Source organism: Tamandua tetradactyla, chromosome 1 (genome assembly GCF_023851605.1).
Source record: "Tamandua tetradactyla isolate mTamTet1 chromosome 1, mTamTet1.pri, whole genome shotgun sequence".
In the NCBI taxonomy this organism is placed as follows: Eukaryota; Metazoa; Chordata; class Mammalia; order Pilosa; family Myrmecophagidae; genus Tamandua; species Tamandua tetradactyla.
The window spans coordinates 104080296-104105351 of NC_135327.1; the positions used below are offsets into that span (position 1 = coordinate 104080296).

General features: G+C 35.7%; 1 protein-coding gene across 14 annotated transcripts in view; it reads left to right on the forward strand.

The window, feature by feature from the left end:
• Positions 1-8206: 8206 nt before the first annotated feature.
• Positions 8207-25056, forward strand: part of TMEM196 (transmembrane protein 196) — a 290678-nt gene continuing 273828 nt past the window's right edge. For 4 of the 14 annotated variants that reach the window (XR_013159967.1, XM_077122265.1, XM_077122263.1 and 1 more), the window contains exons 1-2: positions 8243-8293; positions 21914-21972. Coding sequence is in view for 3 of the 14 variants with exons in the window: in XM_077122259.1 (XP_076978374.1) it covers positions 21946-21972 (27 nt within the window). In the remaining 11 variants the exon portion in view is untranslated. Of the gene's footprint in view, positions 8294-9334; positions 9369-14228; positions 14345-21913; positions 21973-25056 lie in introns of those variants that run through there. The other 10 variants (XM_077122274.1, XM_077122282.1, XM_077122281.1 and 7 more) reach the window with 5 other exon arrangements.

The following is a 25056-nucleotide window of genomic DNA, read 5'->3' on the forward strand; positions in this document are numbered from 1 at the left end:
GAGCAAGGAGCACTCAACTCTCTGTCGTGAGTCGGGAGGATGTTTGAGGAGGGAGCTCTTAAAAGGGATATGTTTTATTTAAAGAAAAAGAAATATAGAAGAACAGTTTGGAAAACAAACCATAAAAGCTAAGAGAAGATTTTTGCCATATAATAGAGGGATCTCTTCGGGTGGGGTTGGGCATTGGTGATGAGCTCACATTCTCTGCTGAGCTAAATTGTTGGGATTATGTGTCTGCCATTTTATTCTGCTTTGCTTCCCGTCATGTTGTTATGACCATCATGTAGCTACTGATTTGCTGCTGTAATTCACCTCATTTTGATACTTATTATTTCTGTGAATAAATCCCTTTACAAACATGCTGATAATGCAGATGATCTCTTGCTAAATCTATGAATCTGTTGCTCCTTTTTTTCCCAATTGCACTTTAAATTTAAAGCTGTGATCCTGTAGTTGCAGCAAATTCTCTCAACAGGGGATTTGATATGAGGAAGACATATTTCTTAGGCAGTCAGAACTCTCACATATTCCTAGCTTAGACTCAAAAAATTCTACACAGAATGGGAGAAAACTCTTCTGAAATTGATCTTCTTCAGCAGAATTTTTATACTCAGTGAGAGTTGTTTATTCTCCCTTTCCTAAAATTTCAGAAGTTCAAACTGCCATTCGAATTGACTTAGCTGACAGAAATCACTTGCCCTTAGTTGGAAGGGGTCAGTGGAAAGCTCGAGGATTAAGTGGATGAAGGGCCCAGAGCTGCAGGTCTGTGTGTTTTCCTGCTTAATATCGAAGGATACTCTTGAGTTTTCTAAGCCTCTTTCCCACAAGCCAAAAAAGTTATATAAATAAATGAATAAAGATCCCTCTTGAATTTTATTTAAAAAGTAAAACTCCTTTCAGTTTTTTTCAAACTCTAAGGAAATGCTGTATTTGTGTTATTAGGAGAAATGTTCTTTGATGTACTTAAAATTGAAAATAGTCAAATGGAGATAATATTATTTTATATTATGAAAAAACAATAATTTTAGTGGCACTAATAGTTACAATCATGCATTTGTTTACTGTATGCTAGATACTGAGCTGAGGGCTTTGCAGGCCTTAACTTCAAGTAATTCTTTCAGCCTCCTTCAATATGAGACTATTTTTATGCCTATTGTGCAGCTAAAGAAACTGAAGTCTACAGAGGTTAAGGAACTCATCCGAGATCACAGAGCTCTTTAATAACAGAGACATTCACTCAAACAGAGATTAGAAACATAATAAAAATAATTTTATTATGTTAAAACACATCAAAAAGCACCAGAAGAGAAAGTTGAAGTTAAATATCCATTTAAATCTAGGCCCTTAAGTTCAGACAAACCTAGGCATGTCAGCTATGTCTGCCTAAAAGGAAAGTCGCTAATAAGCCCTTCTCCCACCATCTCCCATAAAAAGCAATTTTCACACATCCCAGTCTGCTGTGTTTAGATCTTGTACCTTGTGTTGTTGGTTTCGTTCCTTACACTGAGTTTAATTTCAGCCAGATTTGGTGTCTGTCTCCTCATCGTAACGAGCCTCAGTTTTTCTACATCATTTTGACTTTATGACCTTGAGTAACTCTTTCTGTTAATAAAGGGTAAGGTACAAGGACAGGTGGAAGAATGAAACCATAGGGTTTCGTTGTCACCTGTCTTCTCTTCTTTACATGTTCTCTTTGGGTTGTCTAACCCACTTTGGACCTCATTTACCACCATGTGGTAATGACTCCAAAATCCTTATCTCCAGAGTTTGAGACTATTTTAATATGTTTATTGAGCACCTCAAACTAAAAACTTAAGGGAAAAAAAAACAGTGCCTCTCAGACTTTCTTGTGCAAAAGAGTCACATGAGGATCTTGTTGAAACACAGATTTTGGTTAAGCGATAGGACAAGAAGGTTTGAGTGTGTATTTCAAACAGGCTCCCAATTTTGCCAGTGTTCTTGATTCATGGATAATACTTTGAGTAACAAGAATCTAGAGGCACTTTAAACTCACCATATTCCAATAGATCTCATTGTCTTTCAATAAATTTCTCTTCTTGCCCATTTTTGTTAATGGTGCTGCAATCCTTGAAAATATTTAAGAAGACACCTACAGTCATCCTAGAATATCTCTGCTCACTCACAAGTTCACCCATCAAATGCCCCAGCAAAATTCCTGCCATATAAATGTTGTATAAAATGTTTGTTAAAGGAACAGATGAGTAAATGAGCAAATGGCTGGATGAATGGATAGCTGTTTAATTAGGAATGGCTAATTAGGAAGTCTATTCCAGAAGTCATAATATGATTTCAGAATTCCGGTGATGGATGGCTAGAATACATTCAAAACGCACACAGAATGTTGGAAGGAAGAAGCACACAATAGTGGGAATTCAGAAGAAGGGAACAGTCATCCAGATAGACAGTCTCTCCAAGGTCCTCTGGTAGATGGAGGATACCAGTTCTCCTGGGCTTATAGGGAGAACCTCATTTTCGAGGAAAAGGAGCATTAAAGTAAAGCAAAGGTTCAGGCAGGCTGCCAAACACAGAACAGAGATATACAAAAGAAAATAGACATTTAATGAATTTAGCCAAAGAATTGGGTTAAACCTTGGACTTGACCTGGGAAGAAGGCAAAACGGAGGAAACAGTCACAGTCAGTCAAACAGCACGTTCCTCTGGCCTAGGGGCCACACTGTCCTTAAACATCTAACTCCAGCTAGGCCTGCTCTTGGGGTCATGTGATTCCAGCTGCAGGTTTAGGACAGAACCAAGCAGTCTGACAGTGACTACAATAGTTTTAGGCAAATATACTTGTCCTAAGCATATGTACAACCATTTTTGCTATGAATTTCCCTAACAAGGTCATATTATTCATAGAAGATTGAGAATCAAGAAAAGTATCCTAAAAAAGATGATATTGCATCTGTTCTCTGTCATACTCACCTCCTGTGGTTTTATTTCATTTACAAGAGAAACTGATAAAGTTGTAAAACTTAAAGTTCCATTTAAGTTTTGCTCAAATGTCAACTTTCTTGATTTCCTGAGGAGAGTGATCTAATGTAAAGGAACATTCCAGTAATGCTGAGGTTTGAATTGGTTTTCTCTTTAGCTATCAAAGTCAACACTCATTGCAGTCACCTAAAGAAAGTTAGCCTACAATCTACTTTTTCTACGATAAAGAGAAAGGAACTATAGAGTAGAGAGAAAATGACAACTGATTCTCTGAATTCTGAGGATTTCAAAGCAATTGGGATAGAAGATGCTCTACCTTTATTAATTAAAAATGTCTGGGGTCTGGAAAACCATTGACCCCTATTTATTTATAAAAATAAAAAGTATTGTTCTAGCAATATCATATGTCCTTCCAAGGTCATATGTGTAAAGAATGATCACGTGCTATCAAAGGTGAGAAGATAAATTTGTGTCCTGTAATCATCATATTATAAGAATTAAAAAGGATCAAAGTGGAACTGGAGTTCCATGATGCTTTCCCTTCTATCCAGATAAATTCTCTGTTATAAGAAAAAAGCATTTCTCTTGCCAAGTATGCAGAGCATTTTTTTCTTGGTCAAAGATATACCTCACTAATTATTTTGTTCCTCAGAACTGCTCTTGTCTCCGGTTGAGTTCTCTGACCAGACATACTCTCAAAGGTTCCACGGGCTTATATATATGAATAAGAATTAATCCATGAAAAACCTCTCTATGATAAGACATATGGAAATTTGGATCTTCTCTCCTTTGTATTTGATGCTATATCATTGTGATTTTTTTATGTGAGTGTTGCTTACAAGAGAATAAGTGGGATAAATACTTCCCAACCTTAACGACATAGGGCATGGAAGTGCTCCACTACTTTTTGAAACTTGATCACCAGCTTCTGATAATTGTATGCTCTAATCCAGAATACCTAGAACAGTTCTGCAAGTGAGTTACTTGTGGATGTGGCAATTACTTTAAAATGTTTTCTCCTTTTCTATTGCAAATATTTTTTACTCCATTATGTTTCTTCTATTGGTGTACTAGAGTAGGACAAAAATCTAAGAAGTTTCAAGGAAGGAAAAAAAAATGGATAAGCCAATGATAAGTAGAAGACAATTTCAGGAATTAAAGACAATATAAACTTGTTACAAAGAATATGACTATTTTTATTAGCTCCCCTTTTCTAAATATGCAGGTAATCTAATGCATAATGGTTATTTATATTGGCCTTTGGGCTTCTCTGTTCCTTTCTTTGTTATTTCCCAAAGTAGACTCTTTTAATGCTTTAATATATTCGAGTCCCATGTATCCAGACAGAATGTGACATGATAGAAATAATATTTTAAAATCATTTCAATAGATTTTTTCTGTAAAATTAATTTAAATTAAATTAATGCCATCTCTAAAATATTTAGTTTATATTGTCTCCCTTTATTTCATAATTAAAAGTATTTCTGAAGCATGGAAGAGAAAAATGAATAATTTCTTTCTTCTCCAGTAGTAAGAATAAAATATGAGTTGTTTAAAATGATCATAAGTAAAAGAAACAATATGTTTTGCATTTGATTACCATGGAACCATAATATTTAATTGATACAGCAATTTTTCTTGAAAAGTATATAAATATGAGTAGAAAACCATACTAAAATGAAAGCACATGTTCTAGGAACAGATAAATTACATCATTGAAGTAGAAAAAGTATCGTTACTTCTTCAGTTGCACTTCATCTAAATATATTCTAATTAAATGCAAGAAGCAACGATTTATTTTTAGAAAAGGGATCTGTGTTTATATCTTTGGGGTATTTCAAGAACTTGCTTGCATAATCTAGTTTGGTAATATCATAATTCAAACCAAGCATATAGTTGCCACTATAAATAGAGAGCATATAAAACTCAAAGGCACTCGAGGGCTTAAAGTGATGTCACATTTCTATTAAAGTTCCCTAATGTAAGCATCTTCTGGCTAAAAAAAGTCTTTTATGTCTATCACAAGTGTAGAGAAAACCATTTTATGTAATGGTTAGAAATGGACTTCAATATAAATTGTTATTCAGAATGGATTAAGTTTCCTTTCTCTTCTACTATCATATGGATTAGGAAAGAAAACAATATTCTCACCCACAAATTCATGTTAGTATATAATTATGAGTGCACATCACAACATTGAAGAACCACTAACCTCTGCATTTATATTTGTACATACATGATGTAATTACTGGCTATTAGAATTGTCTTACTAAAAGTTCTGAGATTTTTTTGATATCCTATATTTTAAGATTCATCTTCTGTGTGATGTTGTTCAGTAGATTCTTAGCCCCTGTGTAAAAGACGTCACCAGTAATCCAGGAAACAATATTCTAAGACTAAGAACTCTATTCAGATATTCAATTCCTTCTATTAGAATGCAAATTTGTATTTGTGTAAATTTTGTCATTATCTTCATATGAGGTGACCAAATGTACTAGCAGACCTGAGACATTCTTATTTTACACGCAATTTTCTGTTGTTGTTATTAACAGTGTTCCCTTTCACACTCAGTGGTGTGAAAGGACCTAATTTGCACGTTAAATGTTTTGGTCCTTTTAGCTATAGAGCAACCCAGGCAACTAGATCTCTTAATAGTACTACTTGAGAAGCCACTCAAGTGGCTTCCTCCACTTGCGGAAATATGAACATTCAGGCTATGTATAGATCACCAGAAAATTCCAAACTGAGAATTATGTAAAGTTCATAATGTTAAAATAACTAGAAATGAATTTATGAAATCGTTTCTATCCAAGATTTCTGGATTTCATATTAATGGTATACTTCTATAAAAATCAAGTCTGAAAACAAACCTTATAAGATTATACAAATGGTGGTGCGACAGTGGCTCAGCAGGCAGAATTCTCACCTGCAATGCTGGAGACCTGGGTTTGATTCCCGGTGCCTGCCCATGAAAAAAATATATACAAATAATAACAAATACCATTAAAACAACCAAACCAAACAAACAAAAAAGTAAAGCCTAGAACTGCTCATTTTCTAATGTGCATCACCCCAGCAGTATTGTGCAATAGAGATTTCATGATGTGGTAACTTAAGAGGGTGCCTCTGCAAAGACCATAGATACTGACACTCTGTTTAATGTATTTGAGTGAAACACTGGCTAATGCCAGAATGTGCTTGTTGTGGATTGTGTTCTCTAAATTTCTACAAGATATAAGAAGTGACATGGTTGAAAGTCTATGGCTAATAGAATATTACCAAGTGCAGGAATTTCAGTTTTCAAAGAATTGGAATATTAAACACTGTATTATTGGAAGGAAATAGTTAATACTGCATTTTCAATAAGAGCAAAATTTCACTGAACACTTTTTATTGTCTACTGCTCAAAAGACAGTTCAGTATTGCAAAATGGTGTCCATATTCAACACTATCAATGTAAAAACAGAAATGTGTCAGCAAATATCTAAAATGGAATCAGACTCTTTCATAGACTAGAACTTCCATTATAATGCTAATTAGGAATGGTAATTGGTGACATTTTCAGGGGAAAGCATTCAGTCTTTCATCTTTAAGTATAATGGTAACGATAGGGTTCTTTGTAGATGTTTTTAATCGAGTCAAGGAAGTTCCCTTTTGTTCTTTGTTTTGTGAGAGGTTTTTTCTTTTAATGTTTTTATCATGAATGGGTGTTGGACTTTAAGTGCTTTTTATGTATCAGTTACTATGATCATGTAATTTTTCTTCTTTAGTCTGTTGATATGATGGATTACATTGGTAGATTTTGAAATATTAAACCATTCTTGTGTATCTGGAGTAAATCCTGGACATGGAATATATCTTTCTCTCTCTCTCTCTCTCTCTCTATATATATATATATATTGTTGGTTTCAATATGCTAGCATTTTATTAAGGGATTTTGATCTAGATTTATAAGAGATGTTGATCTGTGGTTTTCTTTTCTTTGAATGTCTTAATCTGGTTTTGGTATAAGTAAAATCTATCCTCTTAGAATGAGTTAAGAAATATCCCCCTCTTTTTATATTTTGTGAAAGAGATTGTGTAGACTTGGTATTTATTTCTTCCTTAAATATTTGGTAAAATTCACCACTGAAACCTGGGTCTTTGGCATTCTTTTTCAGATTACCAATTATTGATTTGATTTATACAGTTTATTTAATAGAATAGATGTAGGCTGTTTTGGTTTGCAAAGTGGCCAGAATGTGATATATCAGAACTTGAATGGCTTGTGTAAAGGGGAATTTAATAAATTACAAGTTAACAGTTCTAAGCATATAAAAATGTTCAGATTAAGGCATCCAGGGAAATATACCTTAATTCAAGAAAGGCCGATGGTTCAGGAACACCTCTGTCAGCTGGGAAGTCGTGAGGTTGGCATCTGCTGGTCCCTTACTCTTGGGCTCTGCTGTCTTCAGCCTCTGTTCCTGTGGGGGTTCCTCACTTTGCTTCTCCAGGGCTGGCTTCCTTTGGCTCTCCCCAGGTTCTGCCTTGCTTAACATCTCATGGTGGTGTCTGCTGGGCTCCACAATCTCCAGACATCCATGTCTCTGTTTTCCCATTGGCATTTGTGTCAGCTCTCTCTCTGTCACTCCTGAGGCTTCTGTCATTTCTGACTGTCTCCAAAATATTTCCTCTTTTAAATGATTCCAGTAAACTAATCAAGAGCCACCTGGAATGGGTGGGGTCACATCTCCATCTCATCAAAGTTAATACCCGCAATTGGGTGTATCACATCTCCCTGAAGAAAATGTAATCAAAAGTTTCCAAACTACCTTGTTGAATCAGGATTAAAAGAAACAGCTGCTCCCATAAGATTGGATCAAGATTAAAACACAACTTTTCTGCAGTACATAATAAATTCAAATGGTACACAGGCCTATTAAGATTATCTGTTTCTTACTGTGTGAGTTTGCTTAGTTTGTGTCTGTAAAGAATTCCTCCATTTCCTGTAAGTTGTCGGGTAGCTGATGGCTGGTTAGCTGATGGCTGGGGTAAGTGGCCATACTGTGTCAGTCACAAAGACACAGAGCACACAGCACAGAACTCAGGAGACAACCCTCAGGGGTGAGTGGAAGGTGTCTGTTTTACTGAGGAAGTGCACAGGCTTATATAGGCTGGGAGCATGCAGGGACACGTGTCGGGCTGGGATTGGTGGCCGTTGTTGCTAGGGCAGAGGGAAGATTTCTGGGATTGGTCACCATTGTTGCTAGGGCAGAGGGCAGATTTCAGGTCAGCCGTTTTGTGTTGCCTTGCATCAGCCAGGCAGCCATGTTAGCGATATTTTATGGCTTCTTCAACAGTAAGTTATCAAATTTATGAGCACAGCTTTGTTCATAGTATTCTTTAGTAATCTTTTAATTTCCAGAGAATCAGTAATGGCCTTTCTTTCATTTCTTATAGTGTTCTAGTTTCTTCATGGTAGGTGTGATGAGATGTTTATTCATTTTATTGATCTGTTCAAAGAACCAACTTTTGATTTCATTAATTTCATCTTTCATTTTCCTATTTTTAATTTCATTGATTTCTGTCCTAATTTTTATTAATTTCCTTCCATTTACTTTACTTTTAATTTGCTCTTTTTCTCTAGTCTCCTCATGTGGTAGCTTAGATTATTGATTGCAGATCTTCTTATTTTCTAAAATATGTATTTACTGTCATAAATTTCATTCTAAGCACTGCTTTCACTGTCCTTCAAATATTTATAAGTTGTATATTTAATGTTTTCATGTAGTTCAAAACAGTTTTAAAATTCTCTTGAGACTTCTTTGACACTTCTGTTACTTAATCTACAAAGATTCGGGGATTTTCCATCTATCTGTTATTAATTTCTAGTTTAAATCTATTGGGATCTGAGGACACACTTTTTGTGATTCCTGTTCTTTTACCTTTATTGAAAATCTGTTTTATGACTCAGAATTTGGTCTTTCTATGGAATGTTCCTTGTGTGCTGTAGAAGAATGTATAATCTGGGCTCTTTGATAGCATATTCTGTAAAAGTCAATTATATCCAGCTGGTTGATAGTATTGTTTAGCTAATGTATATTTTTAGTGATTTTCATCCCCCTTAATTTATCAATTATTGATAGAGGGTTTTTGAAGTCTCTAACTTTAATAGTGGATTTTTCTATTTATACTTTTAATTCTATTAGTTATTACCCCGTGTTTTGATACTTATGTTGTTAGATGAATGTATGTTTAAGATTGCAATGTCTATTTGGACAGTTGGCGCTTTTATTATTGTGTAATAACTTTCTTTATTCCTAGTAATCATTGTTCTGAAGTCCGCTTTCTCTGAAATTAATACATCTACACCAACTTTCTTTTCCTTTTTATTTTTTAGTGTGCATGGTGGTACATGGTCTCCCACATGGAAGGTGAGCATTCTACCACTGAACTACCTGTGCACCCTCTTTTCTTCTTTTTGCAATTTTATTGAGATATATTCATACACCATACAAGCCATCCAGAGTGTACAGTCAGTGGCTCACAGTATCATCAAATAGAGGTGTATACATTCCCATGATCAATTCCAGTTTTCCTTTGATTAGTGTTAACATGGAATATATTGCTCCATTCCTGTACTTTTAACCGATCTCAGTCTTTATATTTAAAGTTTTTTGTAGACACCATATAGCTGAGTCTTGTTTTTAAAATACATCTGAATATCTGTCTTTTAATTATGTGCTTATATATATTGACATTTAAAGTGATTATTGATATAGTTGGATGTTTGTAACTGTTTCCAATTTGTCAATTTTCTGCTTTCTCTTTTTAAATTGAGCATTTTATATATACCCATTTTATCTTGCTCTTAACCTATCAATTATACTTCTTTTAAAACGTTTTAAAAATATACATTTTAACCTATCTAAATCCTCTCTCATGTGCAGTGCAAGTTCCTTATAATAAAGTATTTCCAATTCTTTCCTTCCATCTCTGTGGCATTGCTGTTGTTAATTTCATCCAGCTGTATGGTATAATTACCCAAAACCTGTTCTTATTATCTTTTAGAACAAAATTAAAATAAGAAAAATATTAGATTTTATTTTATCATTATTTATTTCTTCTCTGATGCTCTTCCTTTCTTCATGTAGATCTAATTTTCTGACCTTAAGGTTTTGTGATCAATTTACTCATTGTTTTTTCCTGAAGAATGTCTTTATTTCTCCTTCACCTTTGAAGCATAATTTCAGTCTACACAGAATTTTAGGATAGTGGGTTACTTTTTTCTTTCAATACTTTAAATATTTCACCCAACTGTCTTCTTGTTTGCATGGGTTCTGATTAGATATCTCCATCTTATCCTTGTTGCTCTGTAGGAGGAGGGTTCCTCTATGGATAAGAGAGGGTTTCTGTTATTTTCCATCTTCTTTAAAGATTTTCACCTAGTGTTTGGTTTCTTGCAGTTTGAATATGATATGTCTGTAGGTGGCTATTTTGGTATTTATTCTCATTGATGTTCTCTGGGTCTCCTTGATTTGTGGTCTGGTGCCTGTCATTAATTCCAGAAATTTCCTGGCCATTATTATTTCAGATGTCTTCTTCTTGAGTTCCTCTTTCTTTTCTTTCTAATTTTATGTATTGCAATTATTTGTATGTTACACGTTAGGATATGGCCCCACAGATCTTGGACCTTCTGTTATGTTTATTTTATTCTGCTTTCTTTTTGCATCTTGTTTTGGAAAGTTTCTGTGACCCAGCGTTCATCTCATGATTCTTTATTTGCTATGTCAAATTCACTTATGAGCCCACTGAAGGCACTCTTTATTCCTGTCAAATGCTTTTAAATTCTAACATTTCTTTTTGATTTTTATTAGAGTTCTCATCTATCTGCTTACATTACTATCTACATCAGAGTCTGTTTCTGATGATGGTTTGTCTCCTCAAATTCTGTTTATCTGGTCTTTTTGAATACTTTGCAGTTTTTTGTTGAAAGTTAGATATAGTGTATTAAGTAGTAGGAACTGGTAAATAGGCTTTAGTGTGAGGATTTATGGTAATCTGGGTAGGAGTTGGACTGTGTTTAGTATTTTCTATAGATCTAGGTTCCAAAGATTCCAACTTCCTTTATGTCCTTTTTTGTCATCTCTTCTCTGGAGTTTGGGCTCCCCTAAGTACTCCTCCTTAGAGAAAGTCTGTGTTTTGCAACTCTTTCAGCTATAGTTCTATGGAATCATACTGGACTATGGTTGATGGTAGCCAAATATGAGAGAAGGGGAACATTCCTTAATTTTCCAATTAAATCTCAATGTGCTAGTAGTTCTGTGTCTCAGGTGTTTGGCCTTCATTAGTGTGTCTCCAGTGATAGACCTTTTTCAGTCTGCCCCCTTTCCTTCCCCGAGTGTAGAATCACCAGTCCATTTTCTCGAAGCCCAGATGGCTGGAAGGCACTAAAGTAGGAAGAATTCTCTTTCCCCTACTGAGATCAGGCTCTGGCAAAGTGATTTTTTTTTCCTGGAGAGTACACCTTTTTTAAAGCAGAAGAATCTGGGTATATTTCACAATTTTTATTCTTCCCTTCCCTCCATTCACTGAGACATAGGAGAGAATCTTTCTCAGATCTTCACCATGGGAATCTGGTGGTGTTCCTGGAGGAAAAGTTCACAAAAGTAGCCCCCAGGAACTTCTCACTCTAAAGCTAGTCTGCACTCAGCCTCCAGCTAGTCTTCAAAATTACTCTTTTAGTGTTCCTGCTACTCTGTGTTTAGTGCCTTTTGCTCCAGGTAAGCAGAGCTCTGCTGTGTCTCTCTGGATACCCCTGGCTCTCCAGTTATGGAGTGGCAATTGGCCTTGCACCTCAGTTCTTTGATAGGTTCAGAGGAAATCATTTATTTCCATTTGTCTGGCTTTTTTTTCTTTTTAAGTACAGGGGTGATGACTTCCGAGTTATTTACTTGCAAAGCTGAAGTCAGAAGTCTTTAAAGCTCACATCTAGAAAGTGCTGCATTCTAGTTCTTTGTGAGAACTAGGCACTGAACCTCAGCAGATTGGATGGATCAGGTTCCCTCCTTATGCCATGTAAGATGAGAAATTAAAGACTGATACTAGACTCTCAGAACTAATGAATTATTCAGCTTGATACTTGGCCAAGGTCAGACATAAGAAAGAGCATTTCCCAACCACAGCATGAACATTTTTGTGAAATCTTTTGCAAATAATAATAGAGAATACTTTACAGGCAGAAGAATTCTAATAAAAGACAATTCAATTTTGAAGTCTATCAAAAACAATACATTATTTGGAACTGGTAGCTAATCATCTTCATTTATAATATGAAGAAATCTTTTGGGCTTTTGGTAATCTCCACAGACTAATAACAGGGTTATAATTCTCTCTGTTGCCTCCTTATATTTTATGTAGAAATATTTGAATGAACTTTTATTGATAACTAAGAGAGAAGGAACTTTTCTGAATTAGGAAGACATCATGCTCCATAACCATAAGCACAGATCATAAGCTTACTGTCATTTGTAGCTGATACTCTTGAGGGTAGTTTTGATTAATGGAACATGATAAGTAGCCCTGAAAGCCAGAAAAAAAAAAAAAAACTTTAACTGAAGTTACAAACTTTAAATCTGAGGGAAACCTGTTGGGGTTGTACTACATTCATGAGCTAAAAGGACAATTGAGGATTTTAGGGAATCTACTTTCTTTAAAGATTTATTTAGTAAAGGATATTTCATACTGAAAGCGGTCTAGAGGTAAGGACTAAGGGATAATATTAGTGATAAAGAAAGACACTTGTTCAGTCCAAACTTTCGTATTTTATTCTACTTTGCATGGTTCATGGTTTCATGTAGTGGGTTAGTTAGCTAGTCAAACTGAAAGACTTAAAGAGACCATTTCACAAAGCAAGCAGTTCTGTGGAAGTTGTTTCACCAAGTGTCTAAAGCATGAGAGATTTATGGGAAAGGTGGCTTCAGGGAGGGCTGTTCACCACTGGCTTCCTTAAGCATGTGACACAGCTGATCATGCTTCATTTTAAGAGCCTTTTTTTCTTGTGGTTTTTGTGCATCTTTCTTTATATATCACTTATGCCTTTAATACTTTAGTCTGAAAACTCTATATTAGTGTGAGAATGAGTAATAAAATCTCTTATTGGGTAGTAATGGTGACTTTAGAACAGGAGATGGATTCAAGATATAATTCGGAGAGAATTATTAAAAATTATTGACAGAATTTATTGAGGGAGAGAGGGCATGCAGAAGATTTTGAAGTTTCCTCTTTAGCCCCTGCATAGATAAATCATTGGTGTTGTTAATTTTGAAAGGAAAAGCAGTATGGTTTGGGGAAAATAATAAATTTGGTTTAGTAATATTGAGTTTGGAAGTAAATCTAGGAGAATGTTGCAGGCATTTAAGTTGTAAGTGGAGGAAATGTCTATTAAAGAGAAAGGGCAAAGAACCAAGAGAGATCTGCTAGGCATGTTAAGTCTCTCAAAACTTCAGTTTCTTCATTTATAAAATGTGGGAAGTGGAATTAATGATTCTTCTAGTTTGGAAATAACCAGTGTTTCAGTCATCATATATTCTAATGGTGGAACACAAATTATGTAATTATAGTTTATTTATGCTATAGACTAATAATATTAGTTAAAATATATTGAGGTACTTCCTGTGAAACTTAGCTAAAATGATAAAGTATTGTGCATTCATCACTCCATTTAATTCTCATAACAACATGAATTAAATCTTATTACTTTTGGATTTTCTGAAGAGAGAATTTTTCTTGACCAATTTTTATAGCAAGTAAGTGGTCCCATTGATATTCAAAACCAGGTCAGTCTGACTTTAAAACTCAGGCTTTTAACCATTATGCTATTTGTCTGTCTTTTGCTCTAATGGCTCTAAAAACATCTTGTAGTCCTGCCCTATAATCAAACATGTTGCACCTAATATCTGTTATTAATGTCAAGATTGGTTGTACAATTTACTTAATAAAAAGCTTACCAAAAAAAATTGTGTGATATCACACTCACAATTCCCCCTAACATCATCAGCTGCTCCTCTGTAGGTTTCTTTCCAGACTCCTCCTCCTCTATCCTCATTTTCTCTTCAAAGACCTCATTAGTTTCTATGGTTTTCAGAGCTATTTTTATACCATGACAAAAATCTCTATCTCCTGCCCTAACTTTTCTCAAAAACATCGGACTGGTCTTTTCTACGTGGGTATCTAGTGAGTTGTCATAATTTACATAGAACACTTTATATCCCCATCATAATGGGGATGACTGACTTCTGTTGGGAATATTCTTCTACTGGATCCCTTATGGCAGCCTCCCTTTTATGCATAAAATCTCAGCTTAAGTACTGTCTCTTTGGAGGGGCCTTCCTCGACCACCCAAACCAAGGTAGTCTCAGTTTCATTCTATCACAGCATCATATTTTTTTTTTTGTTATCATTTTTTTTATTAATTAAAAAAAGAATTAACAAAACAATTAGAAATCATTCCAATCTACATGTACAATCAGTAATTCTTAATAACATCACATAGTTGCATATTCATCATTTCTTAGTACATTTGCATCGATTTAGAAAAAGAAATAAAAAGACAACAGAATAAGAATTAAAACAATAATAGAAAGAAAAAAAAACAAAAAAAACAAAAACAAAAAACCTATACCTCACATGCAGCTTCATTCAGTGTTTTAACATAATTGCATTACAACTGGGTAGTATTGTGCTGTCCATTTCTGAGTTTTTATATCCAGTCCCGTTGTACAGTCTGTATCCCTTCATCTCCAATTATCCCTTCTCTTTTTTTTTTTTTAATTAACGGAAAAAAAGAAATTAACCCAACATTTAGAGATCATACCATTCTACACATGCAATCATTAATTCTTAACATCATCACATAGATGCATGATCATCATTTCTTAGTACATTTGCATTGGTTTAGAAGAACTAGCAATATAACCGAAAAAGATATAGAATGTTAATATAGAGAAAAAAATAAAAGTAATAATAGTAAAATCAAAACAAAACAAAAACCTATAGCTCAGATGCAGCTTCATTCAGTGTTTTAACATGATTACTTTACAATTAGGTATTATTGTGCTGTCCATTTTTGAGTTTTTGTATCTAGTCCTGTTGCACAGTCTGTATCCCTTCAGCTTCAATTACCCATTGTCTTACCCTGTTTCTAAATCCTGCTGAACTCTGTTACCAATGACATATTTCAAGTTTATTCTCGAATGTCCGTTCACATCAGTGGGACCATACAGTATTTGTCCTTTAGTTTTTGGCTGGATTCACTCAGCATAATATTCTCTAGGTCCATCCATGTTATTACATGGTTCATAAGTTTATCTTGTCTTAAAGCTGCATAATATTCCATCGTATGTATATACCACAGTTTGTTTAGCCACTCTTCTGTTGATGGAGATTTTGGCTGTTTCCATCTCTTTGCAATTGTAAATAATGCTGCTATAAACATTGGTGTGCAAATGTCCGTTTGTGTCTTTGCCCTTAAGTCCTTTGAGTAGATACCTAGCAATGGTATTGCTGGGTCGTATGGCAATTCTATATTCAGCTTTTTGAGGAACCGCCAAACTGCCTTCCACAGTGGTTGCACCCTTTGACATTCCCACCAACAGTGGATAAGTGTGCCTCTTTCTCCGCATCCTCTCCAGCACTTGTCATTTTCTGTTTTGTTGATAATGGCCATTCTGGTGGGTGTGAGATGATATCTCATTGTGGTTTTGATTTGCATTTCTCTAATGGCCAGGGACATTGAGCATCTCTTCATGTGCCTCTTGGCCATCCGTATTTCCTCTTCTGAGAGGTGTCTGTTCAAGTCTTTTTCCCATTTTGTAATTGGGTTGGCTGTCTTTTTGTTGTTGAGATGAACAATCTCTTTATGAATTCTGGATACTAGACCTTTATCTGATATATCATTTCCAAATATTGTCTCCCATTGTGAAGGCTGTCTTTCTACTTTCTTGATGAAGTTCTTTGATGCACAAAAGTGTTTAATTTTGAGGAGTTCCCATTTATTTATTTCCTTCTTCAGTGCTCTTGCTTTAGGTTTAAGGTCCATAAAACCGCCTCCAGTTGTAAGATCCATAAGATATCTCCCAACATTTTCCTCTAACTGTTTTATGGTCTTAGACCTAATGTTTAGATCTTTGATCCATTTTGAGTTAACTTTTGTATAGGGTGTGAGAGATGGGTCTTCTTTCATTCTTTTGCATATGGATATCCAGTTCTCTAGGCACCATTTATTGAAGAGACTGCTCTGTCCCAGGTGAGTTGGCTTGACTGCCTTATCAAAGATCAAATGTCCATAGATGAGAGGGTCTATATCTGAGCACTCTATTCGATTCCATTGGTCGATATATCTATCTTTATGCCAATACCATGCTGTTTTGACCACTGTGGCTTCATAATATGCCTTAAAGTCAGGCAGCGCGAGACCTCCAGCTTCGTTTTTTTTCCTCAAGATGTTTTTAGCAATTCGGGGCACCCTGCCCTTCCAGATAAATTTGCTTATTGGTTTTTCTATTTCTGAAAAATAAGTTGTTGGGATTTTGATTGGTATTGCATTGAATCTGTAAATCAATTTAGGTAGGATTGACATCTTAACTATATTTAGTCTTCCAATCCATGAACACGGTATGCCCTTCCATCTATTTAGGTCTTCTGTGATTTCTTTTAGCAGTTTTTTGTAGTTTTCTTTATATAGGTTTTTTGTCTCTTTGGTTAAATTTATTCCTAGGTATTTTATTCTTTTAGTTGCAATTGTAAATGGGATTCGTTTCTTGATTTCCCCCTCAGCTTGTTCATTACTAGTGTATAGAAATGCTACAGATTTTTGAATGTTGATCTTGTAACCTGCTACTTTGCTGTACTCATTTATTAGCTCTAGTAGTTTTGTTGTGGATTTTTCCGGGTTTTCGACGTATAGTATCATATCGTCTGCAAACAGTGATAGTTTTACTTCATCCTTTCCAATTTTGATGCCTTGTATTTCTTTTTCTTGTCTAATTGCTCTGGCTAGAACCTCCAACACAATGTTGAATAATAGTGGTGATAGTGGACATCCTTGTCTTGTTCCTGATCTTAGGGGGAAAGTTTTCAATTTTTCCCCATTGAGGATGATATTAGCTGTGGGTTTTTCATATATTCCCTCTATCATTTTAAGGAAGTTCCCTTGTATTCCTATCTTTTGAAGTGTTTTCAACAGGAAAGGATGTTGAATCTTGTCGAATGCCTTCTCTGCATCAATTGAGATGATCATGTGATTTTTCTGCTTTGATTTGTTGATATGGTGTATTACATTAATTGATTTTCTTATGTTGAACCATCCTTGCATACCTGGGATGAATCCTACTTGGTCATGATGTATAATTCTTTTAATGTGTTGTTGGATACGATTTGCTAGAATTTTATTGAGGATTTTTGCATCTGTATTCATTAGAGAGATTGGTCTGTAGTTTTCTTTTTTTGTAATATCTTTGCCTGGTTTTGGTATGAGGGTGATGTTGGCTTCATAGAATGAATTAGGTAGTTTTCCCTCCACTTCGATTTTTTTGAAGAGTTTGAAGAGAATTGGTACTAATTCTTTCTGGAACGTGTGGTAGAATTCACATGTGAAGCCATCTGGTCCTGGACTTTTCTTTTTAGGAAGCTTTTGAATGACTAATTCAATTTCTTTACTTGTGATTGGTTTGTTGAGGTCATCTATTTCTTCTTGAGTCAAAGTTGGTTGTTCATGTCTTTCCAGGAACCCATCCATTTCCTCTAAATTGTTGTATTTATTAGCGTAAAGTTGTTCATAGTATCCTGTTATTACCTCCTTTATTTCTGTGAGGTCAGTAGTTATGTCTCCTCTTCCATTTCTGATCTTATTTATTTGCATCCTCTCTCTTCTTCTTTTTGTCAATCTTGCTAAGGGCCCATCAATCTTATTGATTTTCTCATAGAACCAACTTCTGGCCTTATTGATTTTCTCTATTGTTTTCATGTTTTCAATTTCATTTATTTGTGCTCTAATCTTTGTTATTTCTTTCCTTTTGCTTGCTTTGGGGTTAGCTTGCTGTTCTTTCTCCAGTTCTTCCAAATGGATAGTTAATTCCTGAATTTTTGCCTTTTCTTCTTTTCTGATATAGGCATTTAGAGCAATAAATTTCCCTCTTAGCACTGCCTTTGCTGCGTCCCATAAGTTTTGATATGTTGTGTTTTCATTTTCATTCGCCTCGAGGTATTTGCTAATTTCTCTTGCAATTTCTTCTTTGACCCAGTCGTTGTTTAGGAGTGTGTTGTTGAGCCTCCATGTATTTGTGAATTTTCTGGCACTCTGCCTATTATTGATTTCCAACATCATTCCTTTATGGTCCGAGAAAGTGTTGTGTAAGATTTCAATCTTTTTAAATTTGTTAAGACTTGCTTTGTGACCCAGCATATGGTCTATCTTTGAGAATGATCCATGAGCACTTGAGAAAAAGGTGTATCCTGCTGTTGTGGGATGTAATGTCCTATAAATGTCTATTAAGTCTAGTTCATTTATAGTAATATTCAGATTCTCTATTTCTTTGTTGATCCTCTGTCTAGATGTTCTGTCCCTTGATGAGAGTGGTGAGTTGAAGTCTCCAACTATTATGGTATATGAGTCTATTTCCCTTTTCAGTGTTTGCAGTATATTCCTCACGTATTTTGGGGCATTCTGATTCGGTGCGTAAATATTTATGATTGTTATGTCTTCTTGTTTAATTGTTCCTTTTATTAGTATATAGTGTCCTTCTTTGTCTCTTTTAACTGTTTTACATTTGAAGTCTAATTTGTTGGATATTAGTGTAGCCACTCCTGCTGTTTTCTGGTTGTTATTTGCATGAAATATCTTTTCCCAACCTTTCACTTTCAACCTATGTTTATCTTTGGGTCTAAGATGTGTTTCCTGTAGACAGCATATAGAAGGATCCTGTTTTTTAATCCATTCTGCCAATCTATGTCTTTTGATTGGGGAATTCAGTCCATTGACATTTAGTGTTATTACTGTTTGGATAATATTTTCCTCTAACATTTTGCCTTTTGTATTATATATATCATATCTGATTTTCCTTCTTTCTACACTCTTTTCCATATCTCTCTCTTCTGTCTTTTTGTATCTGACTCTAGTGCTCCCTTTAGTATTTCTTGCAGAGCTCGTCTCTTGGTCACAAATTCTTTCAGTGACTTTTTGTCTGAGAATGTTTTAATTTCTCCCTCATTTTTGAAGGATAATTTTGCTGGATATAGGAGTCTTGGTTGGCAGTTTTTCTCTTTTAGTATTTTAAATATATCATCCCACTGTCTTCTAGCTTCCATGGTTTCTGCTGAGAAATCTACACAAAGTCTTATTGGGTTTCCCTTGTATGTAATGGATTGTTTTTCTCTTGCTGCTTTCAAGATCTTCTCTTTCTCTTTGACCTCTGACATTCTAACTAGTAAGTGTCTTGGAGAACGCCTATTTGGGTCTAATCTCTTTGGGGTGCGCTGCACTTCTTGGATCTGTAATTTTAGGTCTTTCATAAGAGTTGGGAAATTTTCAGTGATAATTTCTTCCATTAGTTTTTCTCCTCCTTTTCCCTTCTCTTCTCCTTCTGGGACACCCACAACACGTATATTTGTGCGGTTCATATTGTCCTTGAGTTCCCTGATACCCTGTTCAAATTTTTCCATTCTTTTCCCTATAGTTTCTGTTTCTTTTTGGAATTCAGATGTTCCATCCTCCAAATCACTAATTCTATCTTCTGTCTCTTTAAATCTATCATTGTAGCTATCCATTATTTTTTCTATGTTTGCTACTTTATCCTTCACTTCCATAAGTTCTGTGATTTGTTTTTTCAGTTTTTCTATTTCTTCTTTATGTTCAGCCCATGTCCTCTTCATGTCCTCCCTCAATTTATCGATTTCATTTTTGAAGAGGTTTTCCATTTCTGTTCGTATATTCAGCATTAGTTGTCTCAGCTCTTGTGTCTCATTTGAGCTATTGGTTTGTTCCTTTGACTGAGCCATATTCTCAATCTTTTGAGCGTGGACAGTTATCTTCTGCTGCTGGCGTCTGGGCATTTATTCAGATTTCTCTTGGTGTTGGACCCAGCAAGGTTGTAATATTTTTCTGTGAAATCTCTGGGTTCTGTTTTTCTTATCCTGCCCAGTAGGTGGCACTCGTGGCACACGTTTGTCTGGGGGTCCCACCAGTAAAAGGTGCTGTGGGACCTTAAACTTTGGAAAACTCTCGCCGTCCTGGGGGTTCGCTAGCCGAAGCGGCTTGAGCCGGCCCGGGGTCCGAACGCAGGGAGGGTTGCTGGTCGCCGCAGCCAGGGAAAGAGCCCGTCCGAATTTCCTAGTCGGCCCTGGGCAACAAGCGTGGCGGGAGGGCGCCAGCGGCAGCGGCCCGCCCGAGAGAGTGCACGTTCCCCGGGAGTCACGGGGTCACCGTTCTCCGCGGCCTGGGGTTTTCCGATCCAATTCTCTCAGTTGGTCCGGGGGCTGCGCGTGGTGTGGGCGCCAGTCGCCTTGGTTTCAGGGGACCACCTCTCCAATTCTCCCAGCCGGCCCGGGAAGAGGGAAGGGAGTAACTCCAGCCGCTTGCCACCCCGCCCGGTAAGGCCCGCGCGCCTTGGCGATCTCACCCGAGCTGCTTCTCTCAGCCAGCCAGCCGTTCCAGGATGGGGTACGCTGTCTTTTTTATCTCTGTTGTGGCTTTGGGCACTTTCTGTATCGTTTCTACTCCCCTAGTAGGTGTCCTGGAGAAGAAACTAAGATCCGCGCGTCTTACTAAGCCGCCATCTTCCAGGAAGTCTACAGCATCATATTTTTATTCTCTTTTTAGCTTTTGAACTAAATGATATTTATCAAACCTCACGAGAGTATAGAATATACTTGTCTTGTTCACTCCCATATACCTAGTGTACAAATAGTCTCTAGTCCCTAGTGGTTGCTCAATAAATCTTTGCTCAATAAATGAATGGGTACCTAAGGGCAACCTGAATTAACTGAACAATCTGTAAGGCCTACCAAGATAAAAGGAAGGCATATGAGAATAATGGAAAAGTCCAATATTTGCTTATTTTACAGCTTTGACTAAGCCTAGTACTGTGCGTTCTGCACATTTCTTTGTTATAGACAACTTTCTTTTCTAACTCTGGTACTCCTTCACACTTTCCATTTCAATTCCAGGTAGCTCACAGTTTCGTATTTCTACCACAGAGCTCTCATCTGACCAAACTTCTATATGCAATTGCATACTTGATATGTCCTCTTAGCTATCTGAAACTTACTTCAGATCCAACATGTCCCAGACAAACTCAAAACCTTCCTCTGCCAAGCCTGGTTGTGTTTCTGTGTTCCTTACCTTAGTGAGCATCACTATTCTTTACCCAATTATGCAAGGCACGGATTCAAGAACCTCCTTGAAACTTCCTCCTTACATTTAAAATCCAGTCCATCTAGTCCTGCCTACTCTCCCTAAATATCTACTGATTGTCCATTTCATCCAAAACTCTACCTTTTTAAAAATAATAGTTAAAATTTATAGAACGCTTACTGTTTAACAGCATTGTGCAAAAAGCTTTCTGTATATTAACCTTTTTAATTCACTCAGCTTCCCTGTGAGTTAGGGTCTATTATTTTCCCCATTTTACAGATAAGGAATCTTGACACAAGAAGTTATACAAGTTGCTAGAAAGGGTACAGCCAGGATATAAATGCAGGCAATCTGGAGTCAAAGTCCATATGTACAAATACTCATTCTGTCATTCTAAGCACTCAGTCACCTCCTGTTGGGACTGCTACACTCATCTTTTAAGGGATATATCCTCATTGGCCCTGGCTCCATAGGATTTCCCATATGCAGCCAGACTAATGTTTTTGAAATACATATCTGATCATTTCAACTCTCTGCTAAAAAAATATACTGTCTTCCTATTGATTTTAGTATAAGAACGGATATCCTTCGTCCTGAAACACATGACAAGATGGATGAGTCTTGACGAGGTAATACTGAGTGAAATTAGCCAGACATAAAAGAACAGATATTGTATGATTCCACTTTTATGACTAGCATTAAGATATAATCAGAAGCTTATTATACAGAATATAGGGGACTTACATAAGCTAGAGATGGGTGAATCATTAAATTGATATCTCTTTTAATCTCCAGTATTTTAGAGCAGCTAGATGTAAAAGCCTAAAATTGTGAAATTGTAACCCATGTCAAACTCTGAAATTGCTCTACAACTAATTGTGGTGCTGTGCTTTGAAATTTATAGCTTTCTTGTATGTATGTTATTTTTCACAAAAAAAGAAGGAAAACAGTCAAGTGTGATGATAAAAAAACATTTAAACCCTCTAGCCTCCTATATTATGGAGCAGCTAGAGGGAAAAATTTGAGAGGCTCGGATGGCAGCCCATGACAAACTCTGGAATCTGTCCTGTAATTACTTGTTGAAGAGTGCTTTGGAAATGATTGCTTTCTTATTTCTTTGCTTTACATATATGTTAAACTATACAATTAAAAAATTTAAAACAAAATAGATGTTCTTAACATTATTTTCAGCGTGTCTCCCTCGAGAATCCTTCCTTAACCTTCTTGCTTAGCTCAAATTCCCTGCAGCATCTCAGATTCCTTTTGCAGCTGCAGTGGACCATTACTGTGCCCGTATTTCTCTGCTTCTCTGCATAACAGCTTTCTTGTGTATCTCTAGAGCTTGTTTAGTTAATGAGCCAGACAACCTTAAGTTGTCCAGACTTTAGTGCCCAGTGAGGGACAAGAGTCAGTGAATAAAAATCCCAATTTCCCTACATACCTGTGCATTCATTCTGATGTGTGTGCCACAGAATTCTTTTACCTGTTAAAGGCTCTCTATTAATATTGAATTCCAGTTGTCCACAAAAGTAGCCCATTTTGAGTGTTTCCCATTCCCTCAGTCACTTTCCCTTTTCCCTTTGAATTGATCCTTCTGGGCTCAACTCCCATATAAACTCTCTGTTTGCAAGTTCTTATCTCAGGGTTGGCTTTTAGAAGAACCCAAAGTACAACTTCTCTTTATTTTGCCATCTCACACCACCAGATACTTCTGTTTGATAGACTGTTTAGATGTTATATTCGTATGTATGCACAGAAAGAGGCCTGGAATAGTGTTTACAAAATTATTACTTTTGGGGGATGGTAGGGTTTGGGGTTGTACCTTCTTCCTAGTACTTTTCAGTTTGCTTATATTTTTAAAGCATTATAGTGTTTATAAAAACAGTGGCACAAAAACTTTTCCAGAGCCATAAAAATAACAATATGTATTTCACTCTTACAAACAAAATTTCCTTAGAACCTGAACATCTAATAATGTTATTTTATATGACACACTTGCTCATTTTATTATTCATACATTAACTTAAGGATATGGCTTAATTATATTTAGTGATGAGGACATTTAATTACCACAGACTTTTAAACAGGATCCCCTTATTATCTTTTGCATGAGGTTTTACTGAAGTAGAAATTGAATCATGCAGGTGGCTCAGGAGATAGTATTTTGTCATACTGTACTTTTTTAAATATGGATTTAGCATAAGTTTCATTTGGTCTCCATTATGAAGTCTAAATTAGAAAGCACCTAATTATTTTAGAGTTTGTATTTCATCATACAACCATTAGCATTTTATAGCCACCTTTTAGCTGCTATAAACAAACATATTAAAGAGGAAGGAATGTAGCTATATTTAGACAAAATGGTATTGAAATGTGGCCCTCAAGGTAATATGAGATTAATGGCTTTCCCTCCCTTTCCTTGACCCAAGGTAAGTAAAAATAGAAAATGGAAAGAATTTAATCCAGTCAGTATGACTCCAGTAGACACTCAGAATATCATTATGGCTAAACTATCTCTGTGGGACTTTATTTTCTTCACCACTGATAAAGCAGTCACAAAGAAAGCCTACTTTTTAAAAGAAAATGTTTCAAGAGAATATAGTCCTCATGAGTTTCAGAAAAGAGAAATTCAGGAATCACAAATTTTAAAAATGGCTTTTTAATCGATACACTATACAAGCCTTCTTTGATTACAAATAAAAATATTTCCACAGAAGCCATGGAAAAACTTTCTTATTTGTTTGGACTCTAAAATATTAATGCATAATAAATCACTAGGCATATTTTATTATGAGAATACAGAGCCCTAGAATAATCTCTGGAGTCAGAAGATATGGGTCTAGTAATAAATCAAATGTGCTTTTCTTCTATTCAATTTTTACATATTAAAAATCTGAATATTTTATGTTGGATGAGGCGGGACACTGAGGCCATGCATGTACTGCTGGGGGACTCGCCCTCCCGGAAACTCAGAGTGTGTGCCGCCCTTACACAGCTCTCCACTTGGAGATATTTATTTTGTGATGGAGAAATGGAAAAATGCCCAGAGTCCTAGACACAAGACTATTCCCATAGCAGAGTATTGCAATCAGTGTCCCCCCAACCCCTGCAAAGGAAATAACCTAAATGTTCGACAATAAGAGAAAGGTTAAATAAGGTCTCTGCATTTATGTACTGTAAGGCTAATTAGCCTTTGGCAATAATGGTAAGCAAATAGTCATAGAGAGAAAGACAGTTGTGATCTATTGCTAAGCCGAAAAAAGTATGTTTCTAAATAATATGCAGCATATTATGTCATTTATATATAAACATTTCCAAATATATGTAACAAATAATGCCATTTATATACATGTAGAGATTCCCAAATAATCAATAACAAATAAAAAAATCTGAATGATACACACATATCTTTTAAGTAGTGATTGATTCAATATATTGGTATTATAGCCCCACCCATTTCCCTTTGTTTTGGCTTTCTAATTTTTCTGCAATAATAATATATTACTCATATAATACAAAGAAAAAAGCTTACAAAAATAAGATACAACTCAACTGTTGGCAGTTGTGTGGCCTTGGACAAATCGTTTAATTTCCCTTTTATAAATTGTAGTGAAAACTAAATGAGAAAGCATATGTGAAAGTTTGGCACAGATGGAGCATTTAATAAACATTTGATAAATTTGACTTTCAGAAGACCTGACTCCTAGTAAAAA